General features: G+C 39.1%; 2 protein-coding genes across 12 annotated transcripts in view; one reads left to right on the top strand and one right to left on the bottom strand.

Moving 5' to 3' along the window:
- Positions 1–95: 95 nt before the first annotated feature.
- On the top strand, positions 96–9,559 carry LOC115775972 (GTPase IMAP family member 8-like). Of its 4 annotated transcripts, none has more exons than XM_030723529.1 (7): positions 96–128; positions 3,206–3,303; positions 4,419–4,478; positions 4,564–5,196; positions 5,283–5,318; positions 6,245–7,381; positions 7,488–9,559. In XM_030723529.1, the coding sequence occupies exons 2-7, from the start codon at positions 3,285–3,287 to the stop codon at positions 9,101–9,103; spliced, it is 3,501 nt and encodes a 1,166-aa protein (XP_030579389.1). In that variant the 5' UTR covers positions 96–128; positions 3,206–3,284; the 3' UTR covers positions 9,104–9,559. The 4 variants fall into 4 exon arrangements, with proteins under 4 accessions (XP_030579389.1, XP_030579388.1, XP_030579390.1 ...); XM_030723528.1 differs by having other exon boundaries at positions 102–128; positions 3,273–3,303; XM_030723530.1 differs by lacking the exon at positions 96–128 and adding an exon at positions 448–550 and having other exon boundaries at positions 3,273–3,303.
- Positions 9,560–13,633: 4,074 nt separating this feature from the next.
- slc4a4a (solute carrier family 4 member 4a) overlaps positions 13,634–20,473 on the bottom strand; it is a 64,082-nt gene continuing 57,242 nt past the window's right edge. For all 8 annotated transcript variants that reach the window (XM_030723510.1, XM_030723509.1, XM_030723507.1 and 5 more), the window contains one exon: positions 13,634–16,919. In XM_030723510.1, the coding sequence (XP_030579370.1) occupies positions 16,814–16,919 (106 nt within the window). In that variant the 3' untranslated portion in view covers positions 13,634–16,813. The remainder of the gene's footprint in view (positions 16,920–20,473) is intronic.

Here is a 20,473-nt window from a genome sequence, read left to right on the forward strand (position 1 = left end):
TAAAATTAAAACATTTTACATGAAGTATTGAGTTCCGGTGTTCTTGTGCACACAGCTCCTCCCAGTGTTTTTCCACTTGCTAACTTTCATTTTCACTCTTGTTTGTGCTGCAGCAGGATTTTTACCAAGTGAGTGAAATACATAATTTTTCTTTATCTGGCTCTAAAGTTAAATATATAAACGTATCGGGATTGTGTATGGCTCAGTACTGAGCCATACACAATCCCGATACGTTTAATAAAAATATAATATATACGTTTAATAAAAATATAAAGTACCGTTTTACTGTTATATATCACGTGATATATGACAGTAAAACGGTACTTTGATTTTTAAGTCAGTAATTTTACTAATTGAGCTGAAAACAGCAACCGATGTTTAGGTTTATTTGCATAAAGTAATTATGAATTATAATGTGTAGTCTGTGAACCAAGTCACAGCGCTTTGTGCGCTTTGTGTTTGAAGCGGAAATGGAGAATTTCATGCTTTAGTCTGCAAGAAAAAGTTGGGTTTCAGTGTTTTTGTCTGACGGAGAGGCCCCGGTGATTTAGTAAGTCTTAATCACTAAACTCTTCTTAAAATTATAATTGTTATTATTATTATTATTAGCACAAATGTTGACGCCAGCATCTGGGCCTTTTATCGACCCCATTTGAGGTCTGTCGAGGCTTCGCGGCGCGTGAGCAGAAATCCAGGAAGTTTATGATGAAGCGCAGATCGAGACTTGCTTCATTTAGGGCGGGTGACGCTCTGGTTCATGTTCACGTTCATGTTCGAGTGCTGGCGTGATTTAGGAATATATATAAAACACAGTGGACTTTTGCGGTTATGTTGGTTGTTTTCATAAATCCTGCTAAAGGTGAAGGTTCCCCTGTATCGCAGCACTTTGAGCTGATCTCTCCCAGTAAGGTATTACACATAATCTGCCTGTAATTAGTTAAACGTGTTACTGCTATAATATTCACTGGTCTTTTCTTTTCATTCCAAGATGAAATGTTTGTTGTGTGCTAAACAGCTTTGGGACAACAACAACACCTCATCTGTGGGCAGAGGTGCATACATTCAAGCCTGTACAGGCATGCTGTGGGCTATTTGTGCACCCCTGCCTCCTACCATGTTAAAGGGTTTTCTCAGAGGTTGGAGAGGTTATTTCCAAAAAAGATACCAGAAACAGCGGGAAAAATATATCTTAATAAAACCCCAGTTTTCATAAACTGTCCCATCTTGTGAAAACATTGCAACAGTTTTAACATAAACATTTCATTTCATATTGGATTTATTTAAACACTGACTGAAATCATACTGACAAGCTTTTTGACATTGATAGTCTTAATCAATCACACATTAATAAAAACTAGAAATTAGATGAATGACTGAATGAACCACACAATATCAAGTTCAGGTGTTTTTATTTGAGCCAAGAGGCCGTCACAAATAGCTGAAATAGCAATAAAGGTTTTGACCAGCAAGGGGAGGTTTTTTGGGGGGGGGTTTGGGGGGGGCACATGAACCTTTTAGAACCAATTGGATGAAACACTTCAAGGCTTCATGTGCCCATCACTACATTTAAGGTTTGTACTGAGGAAGAGTCAAGCCTCTCCCACTTCTGAGTTATATGTTCCTTATCTCAAGGATATATTAGTAAGGATATATTATATTACATTTAGTTCTAGTATAAAACCTTGGACCTAACCTTAAATGTTCTTATGTCTTATATTTCTTACACTTAACAGATGTCGTGACAATTCCTCAAATGACCTGGCAGTCCATCTGTGTTTGATGTATTTGTTCCTTTGTAAATTAAAATTTATGTTCTGGAGTAATTCCATCTGTGAAATGATAATTAAAAAAAAAAAAAAAAAACATCTGGAAATGGGTTTGATTTGTCATTGATTCTAAATTACATACTTGACAAGGAAAATGTCCAATAATAATGCAATAAGGCAGCAGGTGTGATTGATATGTTTTTTTTCCCCTTTGTTTGGTGTACTGGATATTTTCTTTGTTACTGTGCTTGGTGTGCAGGAAATGTGTACTCTATATGCAACTCAGGTGTTTTTATTCAGGAATAATAGCTTTACAATAATAGATAGGCATAAACGCGGCACCTGTAAAACCAACATGACATGTTATTCATAGCACACTTCATCTTATTTTCTATTTATTTGCCATCACTAAGAAAGGCACCTGTTGAATGATATGGCATTATGAGTATTATATTTAAATAAACACAACTTATTTCACCATATTCTGTGGCACCAAAGTGATGCACTGTCAGCTCACCTGTGCAAGTCTCCCTCTGGATCTTCTCCAGTATCTGTCCCACCCCAAACTCAGGTGAGGAAAAGACAAAGATGGTTTACCTCTCATGTCAGCAGGTCCTTTCCACTTTTTGTTTGGCCATTTGTGGGGGTCAGGCTAGCTTAAATGTCACTATAAAAAGATCAGTGTGTCATTGGCATGCACACACAAAAACGGGTTATTGCACAGGTCTTGGTCTGCGTGACAGCTGTAACCCCGGCTGATTGGGTACTAATGGAAATGCCTACAAACCATACCGAGTTGGTACTAGTGGAAGCGCGGCATAAGGGGCCGAGCCGACCTCCTCAAAAACAACCCCACGCCATAATCCCACCTCCACAAACTTTACACTTGAAACAATGCAGTCAATATAGTGTATGAGGCCTACTTCCCAAAATCCAAATTAGGCACCACTGAAAGGGACACTCAGTAATAAACTGCAGTTAACTGAATAATTAACTTGAGCTTGGTTGTTATTGGAATAACTTATCAGTGATGTGGGTGCTTAACCTTTTCATTACAAAATTTTGTGGCTTACTTTTCCTTATAATTGTGAAAGTATGTCAGGCCTGGTGCCCCAGGGTTTGTCCATGATGTTGATGCTGTGCACGTGTGAAGGCTGCACATATTAGAATTTGTAGCTTCTGTTTAGCAACATCTATATTTGAAGCATCATCTGCTATAATTGGTACACTCTGCTGTTCTATTTTACAGGTCAGACATTAATAGACTGAATACCTTTTTGAAATTGTCTCAGAGGCTTCACTCCTTACATGACTCTGGGCAGATATGAATGTGGACTGCAACTTGACTGGTTTCTGAAGCTACAACATGAGGTGTTGTGTTTGAGTTTGATATGTTAACAAACAAGACAAATTAATATTTTGAACTTTCCTCTCTTTAGGTTCTTAAACTGAACAGTTTGTCTCCTGATGAGTTAAATCATATCTGTTTATCTCTGGTGTTTGCAGCAGAGTGGTGAAATGGCAGCTGCAGAAAAAGGTGAGTTCAGTCAGTCTAATCTGGATGATACTGTTTCTAACCATGTGTACACTTTATATACTCTGTCACCACTCTGCTGTATGAATACAGCTAAAATAACCCAAATATATACCTCATAAATCACAGCAAAAAACAAAACAAAAAAAGCAACAATGTGCATTCATTTCAAATTATGATTTCCCAGAGACATGGGACCACGATCCAAATGAAGTTTGGGAGGATTTTGTTCCTGACCCAAACAAATATCAAGTCATATCATGTATTCACTTAAACTGTTAATACAGCATGTAGGATATAATACATATGACATCTATATGCAACAGAAATCACAAACCCAAGTGGATAGCTAGAGCATGTAAAATAAGGGTTTACTATCATCAGGCTTTGAATGGTTGAGCTTTAGGCTTCAATTTTTATTATTAAATATTTACTCTTTGATTCTTAGTTTTCATACTGTTTATATTTTTTTGTCTATTTCCTTAGTATTTTGAGTCCTGGGGCCTATTCCAGGAAGCAGGTTTAGCTACAACTCTGAGTTTGTTAACCCTAAAATGAGGGAAACTCGGGTTTTCAGTTTCAGAAAGAGCTAACTCCAACTCTGAGTCACTTACTCTGTGACCCTAACCTGTCTCTCTGACCACGCCCCTCCTGCTGCACCTGAACCACCTGTCTGACACTCCCATTCATTTCCTTCTTCATAAAGTAGCTGTCAGAGCGTCAGAGGAGCGAATTCATCTGCAGATGTTTATGTTTCTACAAGCTCTGAAATCCCAGTTAGACGTTAGTTTGTTATTTTTGTAACATGAAGCTTTTACAGTCGTTCACTCGTCAACAGGCTGTAAGGACGGAGACAGCGATGATGTCACGGATTCATAATGAGGCAGCTGCAGCTGTCAGACTGTCAAAATTTCATGTTACAATAAAATTTTGAGTTATGGATGGCAATTTTTTTAAGTGGTAGAAACAAGCTTCCATATTGCGAAGTTCCCATCAATACAAATAATGCTGACTTAGATTAAATATAACTCACACCTCCAAATGCTCTGAACAGTGCTACAAAGGTTAAGAACATTAGATAACAGATGTGAAAAATATTAATTTCTTTATTGTTTCAGTCACGAGTGATGAGCAACCCACACGACGTAGAAACAGTCTTGGATTTCTGCCACCTCTGAGTGAGTCTGAAAAAACACTCAATTTGTTTTAGTGTAATTAAAGTCACAGTTACTGTTAATATTACAATAACATTTTTCTTTTCAGTGTCTGAGGTGAGGGCTGTTCTTCTGGGAAACAGCTGGTCTGAGAGGAGTTCAGTGGGGAACTTCATACTGGGAAACGATACATTTAACACTCAGGTGGAATCAGAGGACTGCAAGAGAGCGAGTGAACTCATTGAAGACAAAAAACTAGTTCTCATCAACACTCCAAATCTGCTGAATCCAGACCTCTCTGAACACCAGCTGACAGAGCTGATAGAAAGCTGTGTGAGTTTCTCTGATCCTGGGCCTCATTTGTTTCTGCTGGTTCTACAACTTGAAGATTTCACCAAGGAGCACAAACTGAGGCTGCAAACAGTCCTTAAAAAATTTGGTGATCCATCATTTCAGCATTCACTGGTACTAATATCTACAGAGGAGAGTTCAGGACCTGCAGAAAAATACATGAATGATCCACCTTTAGGAGACGCGATCAGAACATGTAGACACAAGATGTTGTGGCAGAAGAACCTCAAACGTTCAGAACTGTTAGCAGTAATGGACCTTATTGTGAAAGAGTGTAGTGGAGATCATGTGATCTGTGATGTATTTCTGGATGCACAAGATGAGCCACCTAATGATCAAGAAAACGTGAAACAAGGGGAGAAAATCTGCTTGGATGGAGTTAAAGCTGCTGGTAGGTTCAGGAACATTTTTAGACCACAATAAATACAAGTCAGCTCTGATGTAAGCAAGTTTTATTCTTTTCTCTTTTTTTAACAGGGTTGAAATTGATCATGGACTCAAAAAACTCTGACTGTAAGTATGCATGCAAATTATATATGTATAAAATAAAGTTGATCTTGTCAGGTACATAATTTACTCCTGCAGTGCAGAGAACAGGCAGTCTAGTGTAACTAAATTAAATAATTTCACCTAAATCATTAGTTATTATTATTACAACACCTCAAAATTCACCTGGTGAGATTTATCAAGACATAACACTAAAGTAAAAAAGTAAAGAAAACTGTATAGTATATTTAATATATTAGAAAACTTTGTCGGTATATTATGCCAAGTGCATACTGTTTTAGGGAATGTATTACAGTAGTGGCATTGCTGGGCAGTGACCAAGACAGTCAAGATCTCATGTTAATAAGATGTAAGTGTTTACATAATAAACAATTTTAACATTGCTGGGTCAAATTTTTAAAATGAATTTGTTCATTATTACTTGAGTTATCTCGTGGGGTTGAAGGTCAGGCATCTTTTGGCTTTAAAGTACTGTAATACAGTATTTTTACTAAGTAGTGCATCTTAAAAGACACTACTGACATTTACCCAAAAGTATAACACATACAGTACTGTGCAAAAGTTGTGGCCCATTCCTTATAATTTGCTTTGAAGGAGCCAGATCTTATTTTTAAAGTGGTTTTATGGAGCCTGTTTTTTGTGGAGGTGCTGTGGGTTCTCATTCTCACTGCTACCAGCTGTTTAGCGCATACAGATGTGTTACACCATCATGTAACTAGTTCAGTGTCCACAGTGAAAAATAAGTAAACTGCCAGCTTCAGGTGTAAAAATGTCAGTTATAAGGTGGTGAGAGATGAGTGATTCACATTATATATGGAAAGGACTTAAGAGCTTAGTGCCATTCACAAGGGATGAGTAAAAAAAAACTGAGAATTCTCAGATTTTCTATTGTTATTGATTTATTGATTGAATGGTTGATTTTTGTCTTGCAGTCTCTACACTCAGAATCGTGCTGGTGGGAAAGAGTGAAGACAAAAAAACAAAATTGAGAAGCCTTATTGTTAAAGACCAAAGTCTTCCCATACAAATTCAAAGCCACTTCCAAAAAGCATCAGTCAGTCACTGTGTGGCCACTAGTGGGGAGTGGAGAGGAAAATCCTTGATAGTAGTAAAAACACCAGATATGTTCAGTGTGTCTGAAGAGGCAGTAAGAAGGCAGGTGAACATTTGCATGGATCTGTGCTACCCTGGACCTACTATCTTCTTGCTGTTAGTGAAGCCATCTGACTTTGATGAAGACGACAGACAAAGACTGAAGTTTATTCTGGGCTTATTTGATCAAAATGCCTTTAAGCACTCAATGATCATTTGGACACACAAGGAAAATCTGACAAGTACTGCTGTGAAGCAGCTCCTTGAAGACAGTGAAGGAAGACAATACTGCATGATCAAAGATGAGCGTGATCTGTTATTGGAAGAGATTCTGAAAACTGTGGGTAAAAACACCATAAGACTAACATCTTTAAACCTGGTCCTGTGTGGGAGGAGAGGAGCAGAGAAGACTTCAGTAGCCGAGGCCATTTTAGGTCAGACTGAGCTTCATTCAGCCTCCAACTCATCAGTCTGTGTTAAACATCAGGGAGAGGTGTGTGGACGTCAGGTTTCCCTGGTGGAGCTGCCTGCCTTATATGGAAAACATGATAAGGTAGTGATGGAGGAATCTCTCAGGTGTATCTCCCTCTGTGGTCCCGAGGGTGTCCATGCCTTCGTCCTGGTCCTACCTGTGGGTCCCCTCACTGATGAAGACAAGGGAGAGTTAGAGACCATCCAGAACACGTTCAGCTCTCGAGTCAGTGACTTCACCATGATTCTGTTCACTGTGGAGTCAGATCCTACAGATCCAGCTGTCATTAACTTTGTAAGAAAAGACCCAGAAATCCAGAAGCTTTGTCAGAATTTTGGAGGAAGATCTTTTGTTCTAAATACCAGGGGCAAACAGCAGATCCCAGAATTGTTGGAGACTGTGGAAAAAATGAGACCCTTTGAAAATGCATCACTTTGCTATACAACAGAAACATTTGCACAGGCGCAAATAAATAATATTCTGGAACTGAAAAAGAAAAGCACTGGTGAGTACTGCAAGAAACATTTTAATGGCTTTCCATCTTCTACAGTTTACAGGGGGAGCTAATAACTGTGATCCTTTCAGTTAACCATTTTCTTTTGATGTTGCAGGTGATGAAGAGAAGCAGAGCACACAGGATCTCAGGATTGTCCTACTAGGAAAGACTGGCAATGGAAAGAGCTCTTCAGGAAACACCATTCTAGGAAGAGTTCAATTTAAATCCAAATCAAGTCAAACATCAGTCACCAAACATAGTCAGAAAGAACGGAGTAAAGTAGACGGTCGTACAGTTGTTGTGGTCGACACTCCCGGTCTGTTTGACACAAGTTTGTCACAAGAACAAGTTCATGAGGAGATGGTAAAATGTATCAGTCTTCTGGCTCCAGGACCACACGTCTTCCTGTTGGTGTTACAGATTGGTCGACTCACAGCAGAAGAGAAGGAGACACTGAAACTCATCAAGGAAGGATTTGGGAAGAATTCAGAAAAGTTCACCATCATTCTTTTCACAAGAGGTGATTCATTAGAAGAGGACAAGCTGTCCATTGAAGAATATATTGAAGCTGAATGTGATGATTCCTTTAAGCAGCTGATCTCTGACTGTGGAGGAAGATACCATGTGTTCAATAACTATGATAAACAAAACCGCACACAAGTCAGTGAGCTGATAACAAAAATTGACAGCATGGTGAAGGAAAATGGAGGGCAGTGGTACACCAATGAGATGCTGCAAGAGGCTGAAGCAGCAATAAAGAAAGAAGTGCAGAGGATCCTCAAGGAGAAAGAAGAAGAGATGAAGAAACAGATCGAGGAACTTGAAACAAAACATCAGAAAGAAAAGGAAAGCATGAAAAGAAGAATGGAAGAACAGAGTGCTGAAATCAAACAGGAGCTCCAACAGAAAAACCAAAAACTCAAAGGAATGGAGGAAAAAATGAAGAAGGAGCAAGATAAGAGAAAGGAAGAACAAGAAATAAGAGAAAAAGAAGAAACAAAGTGGAAACGTGAGACAATGGAGTGGGAAGAAAAACTTGCAGCACTACAGAAATCAAAGTATGAATCAGAACTGGAGCTGCAGCAGCGTAGAGAGGTGATGACAGCAGAACATAATGCCTGGGAGAAAGAACGGAGCGACTGGATGGAAAAACGAAAAGAGGAGGAGGAACGAAGACAACAGGAGGAGCAAAGACTTAGAGAAGAATATGATAAATTAGAACAAGAATATGAAATGCAAAGAAAAATGGATGAAATCAGAAAAGAACAGGAGGCAAAGGAGCGTGAGGAATTAGAAGAAGGCTATAAGAAAAAGGTGGAAAATCTGAAGAAGGAGTATGAGGAGAAAGCCAGAAAACAAGGAGAAGAGTTCAATGAATTCACAGAAAAGCGCAATAAGGAATTTGAATCAAAGAAGCAAGAGTATGAGAAACAAATGAAAGATAAAGATGAGAAGTATGATCTGTTAAAGGCCCTAAAAGCCTACACTGAAAAAGACAGCAGAGAAAAACATCAAAAACAAATCAGAGATTTTGTTAAATGTGTGGCCAGAAAGAGTGAAAATTTGGAAAAAATAAATGACTTATTGACAAGACAACAGGATCAAATAAAACTTGTGACCAAACAGGAGGAACAAGAAAACCTGCAGAAAGTTCATGAAACAGAAATAAGTCAGATGATAGAGAAGCTTCTCAATGAAGTCGAGACCAAATCGTCTTGCTGCATATTATGAGATGAGCCAGAGGCATTACAGGACACTGTGGTATAATATGTACATGCAAGCAGCTTATTCTCTGATATTCTGGATTTTCTCTGTTTTGTAAAGTTTCATTAAATGCCACATCTGTATTAACCTTTGCTCATAAATAAGGATACATGAAATCTTGTCATTTCAGCCTGCAGCATGGAATGTTATATCATGCTACTGCTTTATTAAAATATTTGCAGGCATCAGCTAATCAAACAACTTTAAGATAAATTTGCTCTGTATTAGAGAAGACTTTGGTTTTTAGTATCATAAAGAATGAGGTGTTTAGAATGTTTATTGAAAAAAAGAACATTTTGATGTCTGTTTTGTTACATGTGGAAAAATAACTGCTGAATATGAACATAACTCAGATGAATTTTCGTTGCACTTATCATTATAAAGATCAATAAAGTGTTTCTCTGCAGCTGAATACTGCTAATATCAAACCAATACCAGGTTGATTTCTTTCTGTTAAGTGCTTGTTATTGAAATTAGTTCATACTGTATTTTACCAGTTATTCCTTTTCAGTGTTTAAAAAGTGCAAGCATAACTGTAAACAATTATATTTTACAATAAGTCAGGAATTGTACTTTTACACTTTAAATTTGTAGCTACATTTGTTGGTAAATGCACTCAGTGATCAACCTGAGCTTCAACACTAAATGCTAAACTCAACTGATGTTGTGCATTAATGTGATGATATAGATAATAATGTGAAAGGAGAAAAAATGACCTTTTATGTCTGAACAAAAGCTTGGTAGCTTCCAGGTGTGAAAAGTGAAATCAGTGCAGAAATGTTTTAAACTTGCATTCTTTCTATTGGCCAGCAGGAGGCAGCAACTGGTTACAAAAATAATTCAGATTGTGTGGAAGTTTACCTCGGTAAACTCTGAGTTCATGAGGTTATGGTCACAGTGACCATGCCCAAAGTGTGTGTAGTTGTGGAGGAAATTAACTTGTAACCACAAACATGAACACTATGGTGGCACTAAATCCAGTTTAGTATGAGTCCTTCTAGCAGATGTTGAGATGTTTGATCTTGATCTGCTGGTTTTTGTTTTTTTGTTTCACTGGATGATGCTGCGGAAAATCACCAAGCAAACAGATCAGCACTGAACAAATGTCAGCTGACGGCTTATTCGTAGGAAAATGGTATCAAAGTGAAATCCATCCCAACGTCAAGACATGGTTTGGCGTACTTCATGAACGTATCTTGACTTTGTTTTTAGGAATAGTTTTATACTGTCCTTGTATAGATTAGAAAAAAATGGAATAAAATATTCTTGACTGAGAGAAGAATGTGAAGAAAAAAAAAAACATGCAGTGTGAGGGTTGAAATCCTGATCCCAACTGAGGAGTTCAACTTCGAGTGGAGGACTCAAGAGGAAGCCTGCATGCATGGAGCAGATGTGTGGCTGCATGTTCACAACCATTTGTCAACCAAAATAGGTGTCCTGCACACAGTGCCAAAGCTACCAGTACCTGCTTTAAGGACCATGGTATCCCTGTTCTTAATTGGCCAGCAAACTCCCCTGACCTTTAACCCCATAGAAAATCTATGAGCTATTGTGAAGAGGAAGATGTGATACACCAGACCCAACAATTCAGAAGAGCTGAAGGCCACTATCAGAGCAACCTGGGCTCTCATAACACCTGAGCAGTGCCACAGACTGATGGACTCCATGCCACGCTGCATTACTGCAGTAATCCAGGCAAAAGGAGCCCCAACTAAGTACTGAGTGCTGTACATGCTCATACTTTTCATGTTCATACTTTTCATGTTCATACTTTTCATGTTCATACTTTTCATGTTCATACTTTTCAGTTGGCCAACATTTCTAAAAATCCTTTTTTTGTATTGGTCATAAGTAATATTCCAATTTTCTGAGATACTGAATTTGGGGTTTTCATTAGTTGTCAGTTATAATCATCAAAATTAAAAGAAACATTTGAAATATATCAGTCTGTGTATGAATGAATATAATATACAAGTTTGACTTTTTTGAATGGAATTACTGAAATAAATCAACTTTTTCATGATACTCTAATTTTATGACCAGTGCCTGTACTCTGGGTCTGTTCCACAGTCTTCACAGCCCTCTAGTGGAGACTTTAAAAATAATTTCTGGTTCTGTATTCAAGTTGACATGAAATTCGTGTCATTCTGTTATTATCTGTGATGAACTGAAACGCTCTGATTAAAGAGAGCAGAAATCAGATATTGCTGATTAGTGCTTTGTTTCTAAATGCTGATGTGGAGGATGAGCTGCAGCTTTTCTTACACTGTATGTAGATTAATTAATTCAACATCACTTTGGGTCTTTTGTTACAGTAATAATAGAAGCTTCAATGCGGCTCTAAAAATGACCCAAATATTAAAGCACATAAACAGCACAAAAACTAAGGAAGTGAGTGTTTGGTTGGTTATTTCTTTTTGGTAACAATTCTTCGTTGGCAGTAAATTTTATACTCCTGGAAAGCCTGTTTATTCCCCCTTAAATGGAGCCAGGTTTGTAAGGATCATGCATTTGTGGGTTGAACAGCAGAGTTGAGTATGTGGGTTATGCTCATGAAAAACTTTCCAAATCTCCTCTGCCAAACAGCTGATTCTGCTGTTTATTGGTGTTTATTGGACTGGATGACTGAAGTCCTAACAATTTATTCATTTAACAAACAGCGGCCTCAGCAGCATGTGGAAGAACCACACACAGCCAAACAGCCTCCTCCTCATGCCAGCTTGGTCACACACTGCTGTGGGACAGCATCCCATTCTTCAGCCAGCAATCATTTAATCCAAGAAACAACACCAAACAGAGTCAGCAGCAGAATCAGCTGTTTGGCATTAGCAGAGAAGATTTGGCAAGTTTTTCATGGGTGCATAATAGAGATTCAATATATACAGTGATTTCCTTTGACACATTTTTTCTCCATACTGAAGACATTTCCTAAAACAGCTCCTGCTTATGGTAACTGTTTGTGTCAGAATCATCACAAAGCTGGTTTTGTCTTTTCAAACAGTTGGCACAGTTATGGAGTAGCTTCATATCAAGAACCGACTGGCCAGCCGGGGCCTTTCTGTGTGGAGTTTGCATGTTCTCCTTGTGTGTGGATGGGTTCTCTCTGGGTGCTCCTCCTCCTTCATACCCCAAAGACATGTTAGGTTAACTGGTGATTCTAAATTGGCTCTGGGTGTGAATGTAACTGAATGGCTGTATGGCCTTCTTTGTCCTACAGTAGACTGGTGACCTGTCCAGGGTCTGCCTCCACACGTGGTTCTTGAAATTGATAATACAATCAATATACTATCAATAGTCTGTAACATTGCTCAGCTGACACTAGAGGGAGCCAAATCCTCAGTAATTGTGAACAAAATGAACCAGCAGTACAAAGAGATCCAACATGCTGAATAAATACAGCTGTAGATGGAAACAGCTTTGGAGCATCTAATCGTATATTTTTCAGACTTCAAGGGGGTTTTTGTTCCTAGGTGTAAGTGCTTTAGGTCCACCAGCACATACATGACTCATCAGGGATGTGACTAATGATTATTTCCAGTTTTAAGTGATGAATCTGTTTTAACTGTTTTGATTTTTGTTTTGTTTTTTTAAATGTAAAATGTACAATTTCAGCTGCTGGAACCAACATGTTTGATATGTAATCTTAAAAAGGTTAATAGATTCTCGCTGCCTCTGACCCTGTGGGGCTCTTGCCCTTTGGCTCTGTATAGGGCCTCCTCCTTCCTCTCCTGGGGTGCACATTCAGGATGCGTGGCCTCAGGTCCTCAGAGCTCCAGGGGGGGCTGCGGATGGCCCGGGTCTCCTGGGTCTTTCTCTGTCTGCCTCTGGCTCCAGGTGGTGTTGCAGCTTCTCACCCTCATTATTAAGTAAGTTTCATGACAAAGACACACTCACTCTCACTTTCATATTTTTTGTATGTATTTTTTTTAAACAGGTGCAGCAGTTGGTGAACCGTTGTATGTTTGCACCTCTGTCCCCTTATTATTTTCTCCCCTTTCCCTTTTTCCTTTCTTACTCTTCATTTTCCTGCCTGGCAAAAAAGATTCCTGAAGTCATTTTTAAAAGGCAAAAATGCAAAATAGTTAAATGTCAGTCAATTAACTAATCATTCAACTCAGATTAGTTTTTTTATCCCAAGTAACGAGTGCTTTCTGATGATCATGTGCTCTGAAGAAATGTTTAAAACTGCAGAGGGACCTTTGATAAATATATTTTCTCTCCAAAAACAAGTGCAGAGCACAGCATTGCTGTTATTTTCATAATTAATTATTCAGCTTTGCTTGTTTTGCCAAATAAAATGAAAATGTTGAAGTTCCTGAGGTCCATGTTGTTTTGTCCCTTTAGCCGTCTTAAAAATAGTGATTCACAGATGTTTTGCACATAATCAAGTTTCAGTTCTTGTAACTGTGACAGTAAATATGACTGTACTGGTGTCCAGTGTGGAGCACTCCATTCTTTTATCTTTAATATGCACTCAGACTGAGGAGCAGCACATGGTCACTGTTTGATAACTCTGTTTATTTTCAATATACATTTCATTTGAAAAATAGAAATTCTAAAATAAACCATTTCACCTGTTCTAAAAAGTCCCAAAATGTTAATGATAATAAAAAAAATGCATCAGCGTTTCGCACACTAGAATTAACAGAAGATTTTCATGTTGTAGGTTTTTGTCTGACATGCTTACACAGAACGACACTTTAACCACTCCCCACAGAAAATGTCCCGGGCGCTGAGTTTCCACCCACTGCTGAAAATACTGATGTGGAATATTGTCATGAAAAATAAAGACTGAACAAAACAACCTGTCGCACTTCAGTTTGAGCCAACTCGCCTTTTATCTGCAGGATTCACAGAGGGAGAAAGCAGCTCAGTTATTCACTTTTTAAAATCTGTGCAGTGGTGATGAACGCAGAGAGGCTCGCTAGTTTCAAATTAGGATGAAAAGGTGAGAAAGTGCTTTAGTGCACACAGCAGAGAGTCAGTGGGGAGACAGTGCAGATTATTGTACTGAAGTAAAAAGATAACTGTGAGTTATTTTTAACCTTTAATGAGCTTCATGCCAACTTTGAACTCTCCATCTTTTCTGTAGAAACGAGAAGTCACAGAAAGCAGCATGTTTAATGTTTTATATGAATCCTTAAACCTAAACACTGAAACTAGCTGCACAGACCTCACAATTTGCCTTACGTCCATTCCAGACTGCAAGATTTGACTGACTGCAACTGAACGAGCTGTAAACTGATGCCAGTGTAAATGAGCACATGCAGTGAGCAGACAGGACGACCATGTTTGAACCAAAGCACCAAGAATTTATGTGGACCAAATGTGCTGATCTTTATCTTCTGTCATATATACACTGTTAACAGTGCTGGATGTTCATACCAAATGTAGCAAAAGTTTTTTAAAAAATGATATCAGACTGCTGAGGCAGAGCACGGAAGCCCCACCCACTTTTTCTTGGCTTATTTAGCCAATCACTGGCTTCAGACGTGGAGCGTGGGGGCTGAATGAAGTGAGGGGCTACACTAAAGACTAGTGAAAGATAAATAAGGATTATTTTAACTGTGAACCATGCAAATATAATCTATATTCACCAAGAATGTAAGTATGTTAGAGATGCACCAATCAACCATGCAGGGGCTTGAATAGCCTGAACTGCTGAGGCTATTTTTTTTTTTTCTTGCCAAATGATGTAATTTCCATTTGCTTTGTTATATAAATCAGTTGCACCTGCTTTTGTTTGGTGAAATGTGTCAGGTAAGGGTGAGTGTTTCCAGCACCAGAGCACTTTTTTTTTTTTCAGTTGTTTGAATGAGAAAAGATTCTGTAATTTACTGCAGTTTGGTGGGAATTGTAAAATTTAATTTATTATGAAAATATAATTTTACATTGATTTGTTTGTCTATGCTGTCAGTTATAGTTCTTAGAAAGAATAATTAGAATCTGCAACAGTCAATATGGAAGAAAAAAAAATAATCACAATACGCCAAGAAAACTGCAGATGATTAATAACGGCTCAGCTTTAAGGTCAAGTTTTTCAAAACAAACTACAAAATTATTTATGTCAAAATGTTTTTTGGAGCTTTGTTGCTGCTTTATGCAACTTCATGTTTCTGCCCGATTACTGCAGCACAGATGGAGAGTGCAAGTTAGCATGCTACAGCAGCAATATGAATGTAAAACCCAATTTATCCTTTAATACTGGCCAAAAATAGATAAGTAGTCAGATTAAGTGTTAACAGCTGTTTAAAGGGCCTGTTTGGGTTTAATATAACACTCACATGCCATGTGCACACTGAGTGAGTTAGTGATCCATGTAAAAAAAGGTGCAACAACACAGCAAAACACTGGAGCCAAAATTAAAATCTTTGATGGTGATTAGAAATCTGAGTCAAAATAAAGAAAACAGACATGAACACTGACCAAAAATGAAGAAAAAGGTTTCAAAGAAAGGTTTGACTTTATCAGCTGGCGTGCACACGGTTCTTGGTGTGGATCTGAAGATGATATCGATTGCTATTATCCAATCCTAAGTCTCTGAATTTAAGCACAGTGTGGCATGTGATAGCTGTATTAAGGCCCAAACATATCCTTAAAAAAATTAAAATCTTTACATCAGAAAATTCCAACTGGAGCTAAAAAAAACCTGCTGTGAACAGAAGCCGTCCCACTGCGCTGAGCTGGCATCGATTTGATTCCCGTCTCCTCTGTTTCACATTGTTGCTTTAAGAATTTCTGTCTGAATCAATGTCTTATAAGCCACTTAGGTAAAGTAGTTTGTGCAGCACAAGCAATTATTATGATATCATTCCTAGTTAGAGTTTGAGGAAAAATCGGAGGGTTCTGTAGCTGAATTGTTTTCTACCCAAACAGCAAAAATTAGAAATGTTACCATCATACACGCAACATCATCATTAAAAAAAAAAGCAAAACGGAGAAAATTATTTAAATTAAATGAGTAACAAAAGCAAAAGATTCAGACAATTAGAAACTGAAGCAAATAAAACTGCATCAGAAAGTGAGAATAAAAATATTTACCTTATCTGCACATATAAATGTGCATTGTTAATCAGCTGTTAATTTACTTAAATATCTATTTTTTTTTCCTTCACAAGCTACGATCATACAGTGAATTTCTAGCATCAATTCAATTCTACAAGAGGACAGAGAAAATATCAAAAACCCATCAAAAATCAAAACATTGCATTCATTCATAATAAGCATTGAATCTAAAACAAGAGGTAGAGCTATAAAAAACATGAATTTCCTGCTACAGGAAAATGGTATTAGAGTAATTCTGTGTATATAAAAACTCAGACAGATGATATTTGTATATGTTTATATAAAAAGAGCAGGGAGGGTAGTCCATGCGTGGTCAGAGCGAGCTGCAGTCTTGATCAGTGATGTGTGGGAGGAGTTGCATAGACGAGTATTCAGGTGTTACTTTTGTAAGCGTTTGAAGTCAAACACAAAGATTAACTGTGGAGCTGTGAGAAAAACAGACGGTGAGGACAGACCGAACAGCGTTTACTGTTTCTAATGTGCTCCACTCTTCAGAACAACGTCTTGAAGCCATGAAGGAGATTTGAGTTAAAAAGAATCATTTGAGGTCAGTAAAAGAAGAGAAAAGCTGTGTTGCGGGTGCTGCAGGACGGCTGACAGTGATTCGGTGCTCTACAGAGATGTTTCAGATCCTCTGCTCTTCCAGTAGAAAGTGTTATCATCTGGATCCATGTCTATTCTAATCTGAGGCACAGACTTCAGTGGACTCATCTCAGGGCTGAAATACAAAAACAAAATATTGTAAGGACATGTGCACACATGTAGTGTATCAATTATGTAATTCAGAGCAAAAGTAATTGGGGGTCAAGTACTTGATTGCTTGGTCTCATCCAACTGCAACAGCCATTATTAATGATAGAGCAAGACAACGTTGGACTCACATCAACCTAACAGAGACTGCTGGGACACTAAGCGTGTCTGCATTTTGTTGAATCTGGTGTCCAGAAAGGTGGAAACTGCTGCAGTTCCAGCTACATCCAAAAAGCCAGCTCATGTTTTGTAGTCTGAGTGCATGTTTGAGTGCAGTGAATCAGTGTGAAGGAGACTGGAGCAGGAGATTTAGAGACAGACTGGTGCAGCCTCTGCTGTGATGGGGATACTCTACCACATAGTTCGACCCTGACCTGTTGAGGCATGGACTCCACTAGACCCCTGAAGGTGTGCTGCAGTACCTGGCGCCAAGATGTTCGCAACAGATCCTCTAAGTCCTGTAAGTCCTGTAAGTTGTGAGTCGGGGCCTCCATGGACCAGACTTGTTTGTCCCATCCTGCAGATGCTCGATTGGATTGAGATCTGGGGAAGACTGAAGCTCAGCAGGTCCCTAAGAGCCTTCATCAGGAATTCAGAGGGATATGGAACACTAGACAGCTACCAAGGAGACGCTCTGTCCCCACTGCTGTTCTGCATAGGCCTGAACCCCCTCAGTCAGATTATTAACAAGACTGGCTACGGATACGGACTACCATCAGCCACCTCCTCTACATGGATGGCATCAAGCTGTATGCCAGGAGTGAACGTCACTGATTCACACGGATCTACAGCAACAACACTGGAATGTCATTCAGACCGGAGAAGCGTAGTTGGGCGGTAACAAAGAGGGGAAAGGTAGTCAGAACTGAGAGCATTACACTACCAGAAGGTAACACAGCAGACATTAAGGACAGCTACAAGTACTTTGGAATCCCACAGGCAAATGGGAACCATGAAAAATCCACTTGGAAAGTTGTAACTGCCAAATACCTGCAGAGAGTAAGTCAAGTCCTGAGGATGCAGCTGAATGGGAAGAACATGGCACCTACACCCTGACAGCAGCTGGGCAAAGATGCAGCCCAGCCAAAGGAGGAAGGAAGCCACTGACATCAAGAATCAAGACAAGAAAGCTCCTTACCGTGAATGGAGGGTTTCACCCAAATCCAGCTCCCTGAGACTGTACGCTAAGGACTAGTGAGTGTCAGAACAACTGTCCTAGATAAAAACAAAGATCCATGAATACATCAGGAAGATGGCCACAAAGGATCAGGTGCTTACCTCAGGCAACAGAAACCTGAGGAGGAAGAACAGGAACCATCATTGAAGGACAGGTCTCTGCACGGCATGTACCACCAGCAGATCGACGAAGTGGCTGACTTAGAAAAATCCTACCAATGGCAGAACAAAGATGGACTTACAGACAGCACAGAGGCACTAAGCATGGCAGCACAGGAACAAGCTCTGTGCATAAGATCTATAGAAGCTGGGGTCTACCACACCAGGAGATGCAGAGATGCCCCTGAGACAATCCAGCACATAACAGCTGGGTGCAAGATGCTAGCATGCAGGGCATACATGGAACACCATAACCAAGTGGCTGGCATAGTATACAGGAACATCTGTGCCGAGTATGACCTGGAAGTCCTGAGGTCAAAATGGGATAAGCCCCCAAGGGTGGCTGAGAACAACAGAGCTAAGATCCTGTGGGACTTCCAGATACAGACAAACTTATGGTGGCTAACCAACAGGACATCGTAGTGATGGACAAACAAAGGAAGAAGGTCGCAGTGATAGACGTACGTAAATATCTAATAAAATATTTATGTTTGCTATCATATCAAACACGTCCACATTTTAAATGCCTGAGCCAGGGATTATTTGGCATTATTGCTTTAAAAAAAAACTCCTTATCTTGGTCGCTAGTTTATGTTTAGCTGACTTAACATTTCATCTGTAGGTCACTATATTGTGGTATTTCACTAATACCACAGTATAGTGATACACACTGATGGGATGGTTCCTGAGGTCATTTAAGCTCAAAGCAATTTGCCTTCAGTCTTAGTGGGACAGGATTACTTTAACAGGAGGGTCAGTGCAATGACATTACCATGACAGATACCCAGGATTGATGCTACTGACTCAAATGAATGCTTAACTACTAAAATGCCCAAAAGTTTTGAAAGTGACGTGATCAAAAAGTACCGAGCTAATTAAACTGCAAAAGACGACAAAACCACAGAGAGAGAAAAAACCCTTCAGATTGGAGATTCTGATGATATGCATATACCCTGTGATACAGTCAGTCCCTAGTCATGTGACAAAAAAGAGCTCAACCAATTATGTCATTGGTTGTCATTTGTTGACATCACAGATGTCCTGTAATCACAGCTGCTTTTCACACATTGTTGTAACAGTGCTGATGAAAGAGGATTAGTGTTTGGGACAACTGTGGGGCAGATGGGGTGATGGAAAGACAGCTTGACCCTGCATGTGCTCACAGCGCGCACATCCTGGTCATTGGGAGAAGTTGCGGACATGATGGAGAAACATAATCTCTCCTGAGCAGCATAATCTTAATCTTTGCTATAAATATTTTCACATAAACAAAACTCGTTCTGCCTTTTTTAAGACCGATTGTGTCCTCTAAAGCTCGTATCACTGGAACACAGTGTGCGTTTATCACACAATAAAAACACACAGACTTGCCTGCAGCAGAATCATTCAGTGTTCCTAAATAAACAAAAAACAATATAAAATAGCCTACGACAAAGCTTAAGATACTAATCTCTTCCAAGTCTGAGGAAAATTTAAGATGAGCAAGTTTGGCTTTAGTTTTTTTGATCACTCCGACCTCACAAACCTGTGCAGCAGTGGAGTTAGCACACAGTTAAAGGCTTTATGGGAATACGCTCAGAAAAACATGAACATCGATCATGTTACCTTGTACACAGCTGTAACTCAGCTGCTTCTTTTTATAATCCAGCAGATTATATTCTTCCAAAGAGGATACTATGAAGCAAGTTCAACACAGTCCGGCTTTCTTTGCGTTAGCTGGACGACAAACCCTAAAACCCCAGTCAGAGACGACGGGCATCACCACAGTGCTCAGAAACCTTCTCTGTTAGCTTTCAGGCTTTCAGGATCTGTGCATGCTCCCATAAAAGGGGACATTTTGCATCTCATTTGGCTCCTTCAAAAAGAGGCATCAGAGGAACAGGTCAAAAGAGATCTTTAGTAAAATTAAAGACTGCTGCTGCAAGATCAGAGGAATGTTGCAGCATCAATTAAAATAAATACATAACTCAAATTCATATATTTTACCACAGTGTGCTCTTGGTGCTGTTGCAAATTACAGCCCTCAAACTTTAACTTGATACATAATAAAACACACGTGGAAATTAGTGAGGCACAGCTTAACAAGTATGCAAATCATATTCATACAGCCCAGAAACTATAGCACACTTACAGGAATCAAAGTGAAATTATTAGTTAAATTAGTGAGTAAATTAGTGAAAATGTGGT

Source organism: Archocentrus centrarchus, unplaced genomic scaffold (assembly GCF_007364275.1).
Source record: "Archocentrus centrarchus isolate MPI-CPG fArcCen1 unplaced genomic scaffold, fArcCen1 scaffold_26_ctg1, whole genome shotgun sequence".
NCBI classification, from domain to species: Eukaryota; Metazoa; Chordata; class Actinopteri; order Cichliformes; family Cichlidae; genus Archocentrus; species Archocentrus centrarchus.

What these genes read in the sequence shown, in the direction of transcription:
- LOC115775972 (XM_030723527.1), top strand. Translation starts at nt 3,075, where the DNA reads ATGACTCTGGGCAGATATGAATGTGGACTGCAACTTGACTGGTTTCTG. An exon ending in TGGATTTCTGCCACCTCTGA is followed by an intron (nt 4,479 to 4,563) that starts GTGAGTCTGAAA and finishes TTTTCTTTTCAG; the next exon opens with TGTCTGAGGTGAGGGCTGTT. An exon ending in GGACTCAAAAAACTCTGACT is followed by an intron (nt 5,319 to 6,244) that starts GTAAGTATGCAT and finishes TTTGTCTTGCAG; the next exon opens with TCTCTACACTCAGAATCGTG.